At 37.5% G+C, this 13,295-nt stretch overlaps 1 protein-coding gene across 10 annotated transcripts in view; it reads right to left on the bottom strand.

The window, feature by feature from the left end:
* Positions 1 to 309: 309 nt before the first annotated feature.
* kif1ab (kinesin family member 1Ab) overlaps positions 310 to 13,295 on the bottom strand; it is a 30,378-nt gene continuing 17,392 nt past the window's right edge. For 6 of the 10 annotated variants that reach the window (XM_056235542.1, XM_056235544.1, XM_056235545.1 and 3 more), the window contains 23 exons: positions 12,050 to 12,168; positions 11,443 to 11,528; positions 11,169 to 11,289; positions 10,750 to 10,924; positions 10,309 to 10,399; positions 10,090 to 10,208; positions 9,945 to 10,000; positions 9,756 to 9,864; positions 9,562 to 9,628; positions 8,812 to 8,896; positions 8,556 to 8,661; positions 8,258 to 8,281; positions 8,016 to 8,130; positions 7,706 to 7,839; positions 7,468 to 7,529; positions 7,215 to 7,360; positions 6,889 to 7,074; positions 6,504 to 6,575; positions 6,084 to 6,202; positions 5,165 to 5,278; positions 3,331 to 3,523; positions 3,084 to 3,202; positions 310 to 1,236 (listed from right to left, as the gene is read on the bottom strand). In XM_056235542.1, coding sequence (XP_056091517.1) covers positions 1,194 to 1,236; positions 3,084 to 3,202; positions 3,331 to 3,523; positions 5,165 to 5,278; positions 6,084 to 6,202; positions 6,504 to 6,575; positions 6,889 to 7,074; positions 7,215 to 7,360; positions 7,468 to 7,529; positions 7,706 to 7,839; positions 8,016 to 8,130; positions 8,258 to 8,281; positions 8,556 to 8,661; positions 8,812 to 8,896; positions 9,562 to 9,628; positions 9,756 to 9,864; positions 9,945 to 10,000; positions 10,090 to 10,208; positions 10,309 to 10,399; positions 10,750 to 10,924; positions 11,169 to 11,289; positions 11,443 to 11,528; positions 12,050 to 12,168 — 2,461 coding nt within the window. In that variant the 3' untranslated portion in view covers positions 310 to 1,193. The remainder of the gene's footprint in view (positions 1,237 to 3,083; positions 3,203 to 3,330; positions 3,524 to 5,164; positions 5,279 to 6,083; positions 6,203 to 6,503; positions 6,576 to 6,888; positions 7,075 to 7,214; positions 7,361 to 7,467; positions 7,530 to 7,705; positions 7,840 to 8,015; positions 8,131 to 8,257; positions 8,282 to 8,555; positions 8,662 to 8,811; positions 8,897 to 9,561; positions 9,629 to 9,755; positions 9,865 to 9,944; positions 10,001 to 10,089; positions 10,209 to 10,308; positions 10,400 to 10,749; positions 10,925 to 11,168; positions 11,290 to 11,442; positions 11,529 to 12,049; positions 12,169 to 13,295) is intronic. The other 4 variants (XM_056235547.1, XM_056235552.1, XM_056235549.1 and 1 more) reach the window with 1 other exon arrangement.

Raw genomic sequence — 13,295 nt, 5'->3', positions numbered from 1 at the left:
ATAACGTTCTCTATATTGGGGATCACAAGACTTTTAGTAAAATCTGAGTTTATAGACTTTCTGTTTTACGTTGTAACAATAAAACTGGATCTTCTCTTACAAGATGTCACGTCCCTAGGGAAACACCATGTAATAGGTTTGAATACAGATATTCTATTATAACATGTAAGGCTGGGATGACCTAAACAAAACAGCTACAAAAGAGGAACTATGCAATCAAGATGCAGTGTTTCTGAACATACGGTAAACCTCCTGCATAATATTATTTGAAATTTAGTTATAATGTGCACTGATGTATTTGCGTTCAGGAAATTTAGCAACACCGCTCTCTAATTTTGTGCGTAAAAGTAAGCTGATGAAAAGTGAACATTAAAGAAGCTGATTCTCTTAGCAGCAGAGCTCTAGTGCAAATGAACCAAAACGAACCTGGTAAATAAAGCTCATTATCAAAAGTGCAAGGTGAATTTTTTTTTTGTAGCACACTACAAAGAGTGACCTCATAATAAATTATGTTTATAAAACATACAATGCTTAATAAATAAGTAAACGTAAAGATGTAATGTAAAAAAGACATTACAGATGAAAGTAAAACACAAACTAAACTTCTGTATGGTAGACGTATTGTACTTTTGCGATGCTGATTTTTGTCGAAAATAACAGACAATTACTTCTTTTAGTCTAAAATCCATCTCAATTCTATCTTCTATCATGCGCGACTTCAAAATAAGCTCTGCATCCCTTCGAAAAGCACAATGATCAAAAGCGAGAGGCAACTACTGAAGCCCAGGTAAAAGCACTTGACATTACTCTGAAGCAGCACATACAGAAACAGAGCATCGAGTCGAATTTACAAATGAACGAATGCAGTTAAGAGTAGGGCAGTGTCTATGATGTCGTTTTGCCATTCTAGCTTTTAGCTACTGTATGTTAGCGGGAAGTGCTAAATATATTTCATTGTTGTAAATGTACACTAAATAGGGCCTGAAACACACACATAAACACACATTCTGTGAAGCCAAGCCCGCAGTCTATGGTTGGCATGGACAGACTGAGGGGGAATGCTGGGACGGGCAGGCAAGAGGCAGCTGTGATGACATGGGGACAGGGCACTTATGATCACATGACCTAATTACATCACTAAGGCCTTTTAGGCCTTTTTATGGTTTGAGCGAGAGAAAAAAAAAAAGATGATTTCACATCCTCATCTGTCCTGATTTTCTTCTGGAAAGCTTAGACCTGTGGGTAGAGAGAGAGAGATTAGGAGAAATTCAGCGATATCACTGACCATGACCACTTAGAGCAGTGCTTCTCAACTGCTGTGCTGCAACCCAAAAATGGGTCACAGGTCTGTTTTGACATCAAAGACCTTGTGTCTGTCTAAACTAACTGTTAAATGTCACTAAGACACTATGGTCTTGGTAGAATTAGGCAGATGCCAACACAGCAGTGTTAATTTAGTATTATTTAAAGTGCCCCAATAATGCTATTTTTGAGGTTCCTAATTTTGTTTTGGAGGTCTCTGACAATAAGTTTACATTCATCCAATTCAAAACACTTTAATAATGTACATTGCACAACACACTCAAAGAGTCTGAAAACGGTTTGTTCGAAGATTCAGTCTCTCTAAACCCATCATTTCTGAGAGCCTACTCTGCTCTGATTGGCCAGATGGCTCAGTCTGTTGTGATTGGTCTACCGTTTACAGCGCGTGTTGGAAATGAAACTCTTATTACCACATCTGAATTCCAGCTCTGAAGGCTTCCTCAGTTTTTGATACATAGTATACGAAGATTAACAATGGCGTTGGTTTTTCCGTATTAATTCCAGAGCGAGTCCTCATCTTTTTGAAGTGCATGCAAAGTGGATTCACAGCACTGAAAACAGCATCTTCTCTTCATGTCGACAACACAAACCAAACTCTTCCAGTCTCATTTACAATTACAGTGTTCGAGGGCGGGTCAAAGTAGATGTTATTCGCAGGCAGACAATAAACACCATAGGCTGGCATTATGCAAATTTGTTACATTGTTGCGTAGCTATGTAACAGGAAGTGAGACTGGAATTGCTGACGTCTCATTTCGGCAGTTCAGAATCGATTCTGTCGATTTTAGGAGACAATAACTTTATTTGTCGTGCACTTTAATTTTTATAACTTCGCCAAATTTTTACATTCACATACAGCTATATTACACACTGCATGAAAATAACATTTGAAAAAGCATAATAGGGGCACTTTAACTACTATAGTATTTATTCATATTTTTATTCATATATTTCAGTGAGTTGCTATGCAACATTTCAAGTTTTTTCAACTAAGTATTCAACTAATATTAAAATTGTATTTTATTTCAGCTGTATTTCAATGAATGAAAAAAAATGTTAATAATAACAACACGTGTTCAACACAGACAGGTTTTGACATAAAAAAAACTGTTTAATTAAAAAAAAACTAACATTTTGAACAAAAAGCTGAGAAAAATCATGTTTTTGTTAAAGACTATATCCAGATCGGATTCAGAACGATGATCAAAACACAGATTGAGTAGATCGAGTACATCAACACCCCTAGTCCTATACCTCGTCCTGGGTCGACATTTCCTTCAGTAACATTAGGCAGGTTTGATTTACATGCTTTTTAATGTTAATTATTGCGTTCTTTTACATTATCATATAATTACATAGATATCGCTTGTTTCTGCATCTTCTTCTCAAGTGTTTTGATCAGGAGATTCAGTACTCTTTCAGAAGATGCGTAATAGCGCCCCCTACCATATAACAGTGAAAATTCCGTCAATGTCTGGGAAACATTTTCTCACAAACAACGAATAATTCTGTCAAAGGCGGGGGAAAAGTTAAGGGCGTTTTTTGTTTATTTTTTTCTTTATAAAGAAATTTGTTATTGTTTTGGGTTGCTACTTAAAGTTCAATGTAAAATCTTGAAAATCCTAAAGCAAAATTAGTTGAGAAGCACTGATTTAAAGTGTTACATAAAAGTAAAGAGAGACCATTATTGAATGAAAACTTTATATGTGTTGTTGTGACTGTGCTAAAGGAAATGAAATCACTGAATTTATTTTGAATACCTGATAGTTCCTGCCAGCAGTGGGTTGAATGCGTACAACCAGTCATGCATCTCTTTGTCATTGCCTGCTTGGAGGAGAATGCTGCGGTGCTCAGTGCATACTGAAAAAGTGTTAGGAGCCTGGCAACAAAACATCACATGGGTTAACAAAATCAGTTGACAAAAAGCAAGACAGCTATAGATAGCTGACCACTTTCCTCAGTAATCATGTGTATAATATCATTAGATGAGGAATAAATGGCTCTTACCCTCAGCATGGTCTGCTTATCTTCGCTGTACTCCACCTGAGCAGAGGACAGGTTGATGACGGCTCTCTCCACGCAGTCTCTCTCACTGCGGTACAGGTAGACGTAAGGCCGTCGCACCACAATGTACCGCTTCACCCAGCCACTGGTGTGTGGCTCAAGAAAGTGTAGATAGCCTTTCTTTGACACAATTGGGCTGCAGTCATAGGAAAAATAATAACAGATATATAACAAACTATTTGCAGGGAAATCAATAACACGATACATGATGTTAAAAGTTAAGGACAGTGAGTTTTTCTACTTGCTGTAAATATATTTAATTGTCTTTAGTGCAACTTTAAAAAAACAGTTAGCACTAAAGTACATTTTAGTTACATATATACATATGTTTCATTGTACAATTCAACAGTGGTCTTGGACTTTATACTGACACCTAGTGGTGGGGATGCAACGTCATACATAAGCAAACGTTTCAGTTATCAGTACCATTGTAGAAATATTTGCATGCAAATTTTTATGAAATTGAATGTACAGTACATTTATAACACTATTGTGTTATATTACCTTGTCATTTAATTACTGAAAAGTAGTTAACACTGCTATACATGTATTTATTATACAACGACTGATAAAGTGACGGCAACTTTCTCACTTCTGACAAACATAATCAATCTCTCAATATTTTTTATAAAGTCATATAACTTAGAACTATCATGGATTTTTCTTTGGTTACTAGAGCAAACGGGAGCACATAAGTTATATTTTTGACAACTTCCGCTTCTAAGAACCCTGGAAATATGAAAAGGGTCCATTGGGACAATTAAAGAGATAAAAGAAACAGTATTTGTCATGTGATCTCAACATGGCAGCCGCTATGTAAAAAAATGGTTTCCAGGCTACTGATACTGTATGACTCTCATGTGAGTGTACATTATTTTACTCATACGAGTACTACTTCTTAAGTTGTAAAACTGGATGGAAAGATTTATTACACAGGCTTTGTTCAAACTGCGTACAAATCTGGTGTGTTTTTCTAATTGATCTTTAGGTCATTTTGCAAGTGATCAGTCTGATTCATTTATTCAGATAGTTGAAACTGATGTAGATACACTAGATATAGCAATGATTTAAAGACACCTGTGGTGAAAACCAAGTTTTTATGTTGTTTATATGTCTATGTGGTGTTTTTAATATGCTTTAATGCAAACCATGTGCAAATTCATGTCAACACCATTCCTGAGTATTTTCTCCTTACAACTCTAGTGAACGAAAGACAGTCTTAAAAAAGCAGTTTGAAATCGTCACAGACTACCTTGTAACCTATCTCGTCATTAGGGGGGCGGACTTTAGCATATCATTAACTATTCTATGAAGCAGAGGAGTCTCAAGAGAAGTTAGGTTATCCTGGTATATTTTTATGTTGATATGAAAAATCAGGTACATTTAGCAATATAGCAATATAGAAATATGTCTTTCTCCACTGACGTTCTAAATTGTTCAAAGCGTTCTAAGGATGGCGATTATTAGAAGGCAGCTGTCTGACTCTGAGATGGCGAATGGAAACATGGTTTGTGTAACGTTAGCAACACATTATTAGCTGTTTGATAACATAGTCAAGAAAAAGGCTAATCATATTAATTACAGTTATGTGTCCGACATTGTAAGGAACGATTCTATTGTGCAGCGTTTACTTCCATTGAGCGAGTGGATCTCTGAGCTGGTGTGAGTGAGTGGAGGCGGGGCTTTTTTCCCCTTGCTTTTTACCCCCTCAGATACCGCAGTCAGATCCCTCAAAAAGTCGAGTTAAATTTCTCAGACAGACTGTTTGGGGTGCTACCTGACACGAATCTCCTGGATGTTCGGGATGAAGGCGCAGCTCCTGTGTTTTCGCTCTATGGGGCTGAAGGGGTCGAGATCAGGGCTAGAGGCACCTGAGTTAGCCTCAGCTCCTCTGTAAAATCACACAGAACAAGAAAGTCCTGTTAGAAATAATGTATTAAAGGTGTTTTGAGAGTGAACAGACAGTACATAATCTGATTCTCAGAGAACTCGTATTAGACATACTGTGATCATATTTAGGGCTGGAACAACGTGTCGAAGTAATCACGTCGATTACACACTATTTATGTTCATACCTAGTCCCCTGTATTGTTTCACCCAAAACAAAACTCTACAGCAGATGCTTATGGCTAGTATGGCAGCGCTGCTTAACACTGGTGCGTTCATACCTCGTTTTTTTGTTTGTTTTTTACTAGTGTGACAACCCCATTCTATAATTGAACTGACACCTGCACATTTTCAGGACTCACAACCGCATTCTCGACTAATCCGGACTGAATGAGCAGAACCGCACTGGACTAGTTGTCTGACACGTCATATAATTTGAGAACTACAGTTAACTGTATAATCATGATGGGTTCAGTTTACTCACGGAGACAGAGAAATGATTTGCGTTTATCCGCAGATCCACCGGAGCTGCATTGGGTGTGAGCTGCGAGGCGCTTAAACATACTCTCTGCTCTCAGTTACTAATCATTTAAAATCCTGAAAATGTGCAGGCTCGTAAAAAGCGGCACAGCCATACTTGCCATTAGCATCTGCTCTAGAGTTTTGTTTTGTTATATGTGAAACATGACAGGGGATTAGGGATGAACATAAACAGTGTATAATCAACGTAATCGATTATGTTGACGCGTCGTTCCAGCCCTAATCATATTAGAAGGGGACTCTGGGTTTTGTGTTGAAAGTACACTGACCTGAGGTCTGGATTGCCATAGTGACTGTCCACCAGTGATGGGCAGGTGGAGGAGGGTGTCAGAGTGCTCAGAGGTGAAGAAGAACCGTCTCTTAAAAAGGATGCGGACATCTCCGACAGCTAAAAAAAAAAGAGAGAGAGCACCACCAAATGATAAAGTGGGCAACACATTAAAGTGTCTCATACACCATATTCCAGAAAATGCCATGCTTACCCTTAAAGCATATTACACTAATCATGCTGCTCTACTCTAAATGAGTAAACGAGAGAAGTGAAGTGAACACAAATTCTCTATAAATGACAAAAGGACTGCTAAATGAGACTGAGAGAGATACAGGGAGAAAGAGAGAGAGAGATCTGGTCTGCACGGGCGAGAGAATGAGGCAAGGTCTGTATGGACACTAGGGCAGTAAATGCTCACCTTGCTCTCACTGAGACTGCTGCTCACCTGGCTGTACTGCCTGTTGAAGGTGTGCATGAGCAGTCGCACACACTGAAGAGAGAAAAAAACAGGAAAAATAGGAATAAAGTACATAAAGTTTTCATTTAATATAACAGTAATAAAAACATATCTATCTATCCATCCATCTATGCAATTTTGCTTCTCAAATAAATGTATCTGATTGGTGGGATGATATTTTACTGAAAATAAGAGTAATTAGGAAAATTAGTTTGCGGAGTTGTTTTTGTGCAAAACATTATTGGCAAATATTTTATACTTTTATTTGTTTTAGTCAAACTGGACTGGTGGGAATAGGCTATTAGTGTGACATTATGTAGATAGATATGTAGCTGCAGACGATCACCTTGGCAGCCAGCTCCCTTTGCCTCTCGTTGGGACTGTCCAGACCCAGACTGACTACCGGGCTGATCAGGGGGCTGGAGGCCTTAGGTGAGTCCATAAGGTCTTTGCCACAGAAAGAGTCCTGTCCCAGCAGCAGAGATGCTTCTAGCTTCTCTCTCAGCAGAAGGTAATGCCTGGTCTTCTCCACCTGTAAACAAACACGCACCTCAGTGGCATGCACTTGACTGAAAACAAAAGTCAGATTAAAGCCAAGATTAAAAGCCCTTAAACATATTTATTGTATAAAATAAATATATTTAAATACTTAAATATATATATATATTGTACCTCTTGTAGGAGGCTAAGTTTTTCCAGCTCCCACTGGTGGTCCAGGATGAGGCTATCACTGCGGGGCCTCCAACCCGCAAGGTTCTCCTCTCCACGCACATACGCCACTGAGGTGTCCAGCACCCGTCTGCGCCTCCTTTGCATACCTGCACCATCAAGGTCAAAGTGGAACAACAAAATGAATCAAACAACTAGGTTAAATCTACAAATATATGAGATAATTATTGGTCTGAATTTGTACACGATAACTTACCAGGACTTCCAATGTCAGCCAAATGGCAGAGGCTTAATTCGTACACTCCAGTCACACGGTTACTGAGACACAAAACACCACCGTAGTGTTTAACAAAACATTTAATTCTGCTATTGCGGTGATAATTCAAGTGAAAAACTGTTTTCAAATATCAAGTCTCGAGCATTAAAGCTTCGAAATGGTGCATTGGTTGATCAATTTACTTGACTGCAGAAAGAGGCAAGCAAACTTTCCTCACCTCTCAGATGGCCTAAAGGCACCAGTGCTGAAGAGGTTTCGAATGGAGCGAGACGCAGGAAGTTTAGCGTCTCTGGAGTAGAACACCATGCAAAAATCCTTAGTGATGACAGTGGGCTGAGTGCAGTTCTCCATCTAAAATTATAGCAAAAACTTAGTGGAACATCTCATAACCAACAAACAGACATACGTTTGAATTCACTATTATATTTGTGATTGTGTTGATATTGCTTTTGATGAGTTCCAAAATATCCCACATTGTTTGTCTTAATTTGATAACTTTATTGTAGAAAAAGTTGAGTTTTCCTCACCTCAAGATAGGCAGAGAGGGTGATGTAAATTTTCTCTCCATATGGAGTGACACGGTTCAGCAGAAGGGAGTTGTGCATGGAGCTATCCCATGCTGCCTCAAAGCGGTAAAATGTCCTGAAAAGTAGGAAACAGTTTAGTGAATTATATCAGTGCTTACATTTTTTCTTTATTAGAACAATTTTGAAGGGTTACAATAAAAAAAACAACTGTACTTTATACTGAAGGGGGTAAAAAAGCATACCTATGGTCAATTCCCAATGACACTCTGACAGGAAACATTAAATTACCATGTTAGTGAATTACAATTTTGTTATTAATTAATTGAGATATATATATATATATATATAATTTAAATACTTTTTTTCAATTAACAAAGTTATGAAGGTTTAGTGTTGTTAACACTTTAATTAGTTATTTAAAAAAAACTGTAATTGATTCACATTAAATATTTTGGTATTGCTAACATTGCTAATTAAAAATTTTGAAAACATTTTATTATTTAGAGGTACTGGATCTCACTTTACATATCAGTGGTGTACCTGTCATCATAAGATGGTCGTATGTAGCTTGAAGACAGGATGTTGAGGGACAGGATGTTGGGGTCAATGATAGTCTCATCTGCCTCGGGTGTGTTACGGATGCGCCCTAAAAAAGAACAGATGTGATGCTGAGTCATCTGAAACTCGCCATAATAACATCTTCATTTTTCCTCAATGCAAGCTGGCGTTTAATGCGATGGAAGCCAGAAATTCTGATAAATTATTTTTTAAGAGATAAAAAAAAGCATTTTCTAACCAATGACGAGCTCTTTAACCTCCTTCCACTCAATATCATTGCCGGTTTCCTGGGCTATAGTGACTGTAATTCTCCTTTGGATGCCCTGTGGAAAATGTGTCAAAGGTGAAAATCGCAAATCTCTCATTTCAATTTCAAACTATACAATTGTTCAAACCTTTGGGGTCTGTAAGATTTTTTTCTTTGGACTGAAACTAATACAAGGATTCAGCAAGGATGTACAGTATTCAGGATGTATTTCTATTTTAAATAAATTCAAATAATTCAAATAAATTCAGAATCTTGAAACAAGTGTATCACCGTTTCCACATAAATATTAAGCTGCACTAAAATTGATAATGTTTTTAACATTGATAATATTAAATATTATCCAAAATGGCATATTAGAATGATTTCTGAAGGATCATGTGACACTGAAGACTGGAATAATGGCTGCTGAAAATTAAGCTTTGGCATCACATGAATACATTTTTTATATATATATATATATATATATATATATATATATATATATATATATATATTCAAATACAAAACAGTATAAATTGTAATACCATTACGATATTACTGTTTTTATTTATTTTTGATCAAATAAATGCAGCCTTGGTAAACTTATTTAAAAAAAAACATTTGAAAAAAATCTTAACAACAACAAACTTTTGAACGGTAGTGTAAATCATATATAATCTGTTATCATCTGTATTACCATTCACTGAGTTGTTAGGGACAGAAAGATGGATTCATGTTTACCTGGTGCAACAGGAATGTACCATGGCAAGGCATTCCACCCCTGTGATCAACAACAGCTGGGATGTAGCTAAGGAAGTACACAAACAGGTACAAGGGTTACATAACATATGAATAACCTACCATACATACAGACTTCAATGAGTAACTTACTAGGTACTGATATCCTACAAGTCATGAGTTTATCAGATACTCACTCCCCGTTGGCCTCCAGCTCACAGATCTCAAAGAATGCCATAAGGTCATATTTGCAGTGACAGGGGCCAGCGGTGGAGCGTGTGAGTGTGCTCAGTTTTGTGGCAGGCACTGGGGGGAGACAGAGGCAGAGCTCAGACATGGACAGACCACAAGAAATAGTCAAGAAATTAGTCAAAATATCAACTCACCTGGCTTTGACAAAGGCATAACCCTAGGGAACTGCCTTCTTGTTGGACGTAATGAACTATAAGCAGGGAAGATTTTAGTTGACATTTTAGGTGACTAAAAATAAATAAATAATAATAATAATCTAAAAAAAAAAAAGTTGCTCACCTAATCAAGTCCTTACAGAGAGGAGGGAAGGGCTGTTTCTGGAAGTGGCCAAATACCTCAAAAACGATTGGCTGACCCTTGATGTATTCCACAAAAGACTTGGTGACCTCTACGGTTATCTGCAATAGTAGCAAACCGCACATAAATAATTTATGTTTGATTTATTTCTAAAATCTTAAATATGGGTGAATTACTTGATGGCACAAAGTTTGTGTTTACATTTTGTACATGGTAGAATCCCAGAGGAGGCCCTCGGCCGGTATTCTTTAATGGCTCAGTGGAAAATGCCTCGTCATGCCTATGAATAAAGCTGGGAAAAGACAGGGTGGCTGAGACAAGATTGCATCAGATGTCTTGCAAGTTTCTTGTATCAGTGTTTGCAGAAGCGTCAATCCCATTCAAACTGAGTTATTTTCGAGTGGCAACTTTCACAAAAACATAGATTTAAAAATTAAGCAGCATGTTAATTTATTTATTTGCTTGTTTTTTAAAAAGCGTTTGTCTAAAACACTATGGCAGAAACATGCATAATCTGCATAAGTGTTTGGCTTTCTAACCATAAAATCGGTCAGCTACGACAATGTGCAGCACAGTTTTTATTATGGAAAGCCCTGATAAATCTATGAATGAACACAAATAACTTGGAATACAAGTACTCACTTGAACTGGCAGAAGATATCTGCATACTCAGCAGAGATGCTGGAGGCCTGAAGCACTGTGACCCTAAAGGTGAAGTTGCTGCCGATTTTTAAGTGCTGAAATGATTTTTCCTGAGCCACATCAAGAGGACATTCCAGAAAACCCTTCAGAGGACTGTTAGGAACATCAGGAGAGGCTAGATGGAGCAATGCATGAGAAAACAGATTAGATTAGAATACAAACACAAATAGTGCAAGTCACTATTTACACATATACCACTACTTTAACAGTGAATTATCACAGCATGGTTATTGGGCATTTTATTTAATGTTGAGGCATGCATAAATTAATCATAATACATTGTGCAAAATTGATATCAATCTCTAATCAATAAATGAATATGATTTTTTTTCACCAGTATTGGATATTTTACTTATTACCTGCACAGGTGTTGTTGTTGACCTCATCAGCACTGATCTCTGAGTTTTGTCCTTCTCCTTCTACGATGCGCAGCTCCTCTTGAGATGTGTTTGTCCCAGCGGTGCATGTTTCTGTCTGGAACTGAGCAGAGAGAAAAGGTTGATGGTTTTACTCTTGATGGTGTCTCACCTTCTATGAAAACAATTTAATGCCTGAAAGTCCAAAGCCCTACTCAAATATTGAGATAATAATTGTGAGAATGAACAGTTACATAAAATGAGTGACACAACCAACCTTCTCAAATTGTTGATCCTCAAATGAAATCTTAGCAGTTCCTGATTGTCTCACACCGGAGCCGTAATCAGGAGCTTCTTCGTCAGCTGTGACAAGAAATAAATGATTATGGCTGAACATTTAATCTGTACAGGGGCCTCGCTAGTAGGGGGAAAAGTGGGACTGAGTACAGGGGGCCCAGAGCTTTTGGAGGGCTGATCTGTATACAGGGACCAGAAAACTTAGCGATGCCATGCAAGGAGTCTGTACATGATTGTATTTTATCAACATTTTAATATTTATTCATATTTAATTTATTTATGTTTTGTATATCATTTTGGTGAGATACAAAACATATCTAAACATAATTAGGACCAGAGGCAACAAATTATGAGAAACAAAACAAAACAAACAAAAAAAATCCTGTATTCATAAAACACAAGGAAATAACCAATGAAATAAAAAAACAAAATCGGTCTGAATACTGAGCCTTGTAGTACTACTTTACAAAAAAAAAAAAACCTTTGAACAATATTGATTAATCAATTTTCAGTTTCAGTGTCAGTTTCATTTCTGTTTGGAATCTGATCAAAATAGATTTGTCAAAGCATCATGAAGATGATCTTACCTGATATGGCTTGTACTGCTACTCGGAGGAACCCCTTGACCTCGCCTTTCTCACTTACAATGGCCACACGGTGCACTAATGGCACAGGGTACAGCAGATTACTCAGATACACAAATGCCCTATGAGAGAAAAAGTAGAGGATGATGGGAAAAAGGAGGAGAGGAGAAGAAAGAAGAGGGTTTTGAGACAGTTGATGGGGTGAAAAGAAAAAAAGAAAGAGGATTAAAATTAATGGAAAAAAAAGTTGGGAAAAAATGTCAGTGAAGATCAACTCAGCCACACTGCCACTAGACAACACAACATCAGACACAAAAAAGCAACGAAATAAGAAGCTGTTCCAGCGAAAGCTAAAAGGTGCCCTGTCGGTCTGCGGTTCATCTGTGAATACTTTATTATAGCCCCTATTCTCATAAAATGATACAGAAAGTGGTGATAGCGAGGGTTTTGGTCTCTGTTGGGGTTGGTGAAGTGTTTCAAGAACATGCATATAGAGGAGAACTGCACCACAAGCTACTGTACACTATAACTTTTGACTGATTGATTGTCTAAATTGTCAAGTCATACTCACAGGTGAAGATTAACATTGTCACACATCTAGATTTTATTGATGTTTCAGTAACTGATTGAAGGATTAACTACAAATCAATGACACAATTATGTGTCTATGAAATCCCTGACATTGTATGCAGTCAAGTTTGGTGACAGATTGGCCAACAAATTCAATAATTCACTTCAGATCTGCCCTCTTGATCCTAATGTACTGCTGGACGAAGCTTGACAGGCAGGGGTCAAGAGTGGCAGGAGGCGTGGCCAGAGGGGAGGAGCTTACAACTAGATTGGTGAGGCGCAAATATAGCATGCTCAGATAAACAAAATGTTTAGTGAGAAAATAAACTCCAAATTTGGCTTGTTGGGCCAAATGCAAACTGGAAAGCAAAAAACTGAAATGACATTAACATACATGAATTTGATCGCCATCAACTTAAAAGAGAAATCAAAGTCAACACACGTCACAAATCTTGCATGTTGCATGTGTGCAAGGAAGTGAGAGTGTGAGAGCCAATCCAAAACCCTGATACAAATTTTAGCTCTGGCATGCCTGATTGAAACTGCTGTAGTCGAAACCAGCTCTTTCATCTTGAGCGCTGTAGCTCTTCAGAAAAAACAATCTGCTGATTTATATCGATCACAGAAACAACGAAGAGAATGCCAATTTCATTTCAGAAAAGAGCAGACAAAAATGTAT

The sequence above is a fragment of the Rhinichthys klamathensis genome, unplaced genomic scaffold, assembly GCF_029890125.1.
Source record: "Rhinichthys klamathensis goyatoka isolate OS25496 unplaced genomic scaffold, OSU_Roscu_1.1 h1tg000422l_1, whole genome shotgun sequence".
NCBI classification, from domain to species: Eukaryota; Metazoa; Chordata; class Actinopteri; order Cypriniformes; family Leuciscidae; genus Rhinichthys; species Rhinichthys klamathensis.
This window is presented reverse-complemented; position numbering and strand designations above follow the sequence as displayed.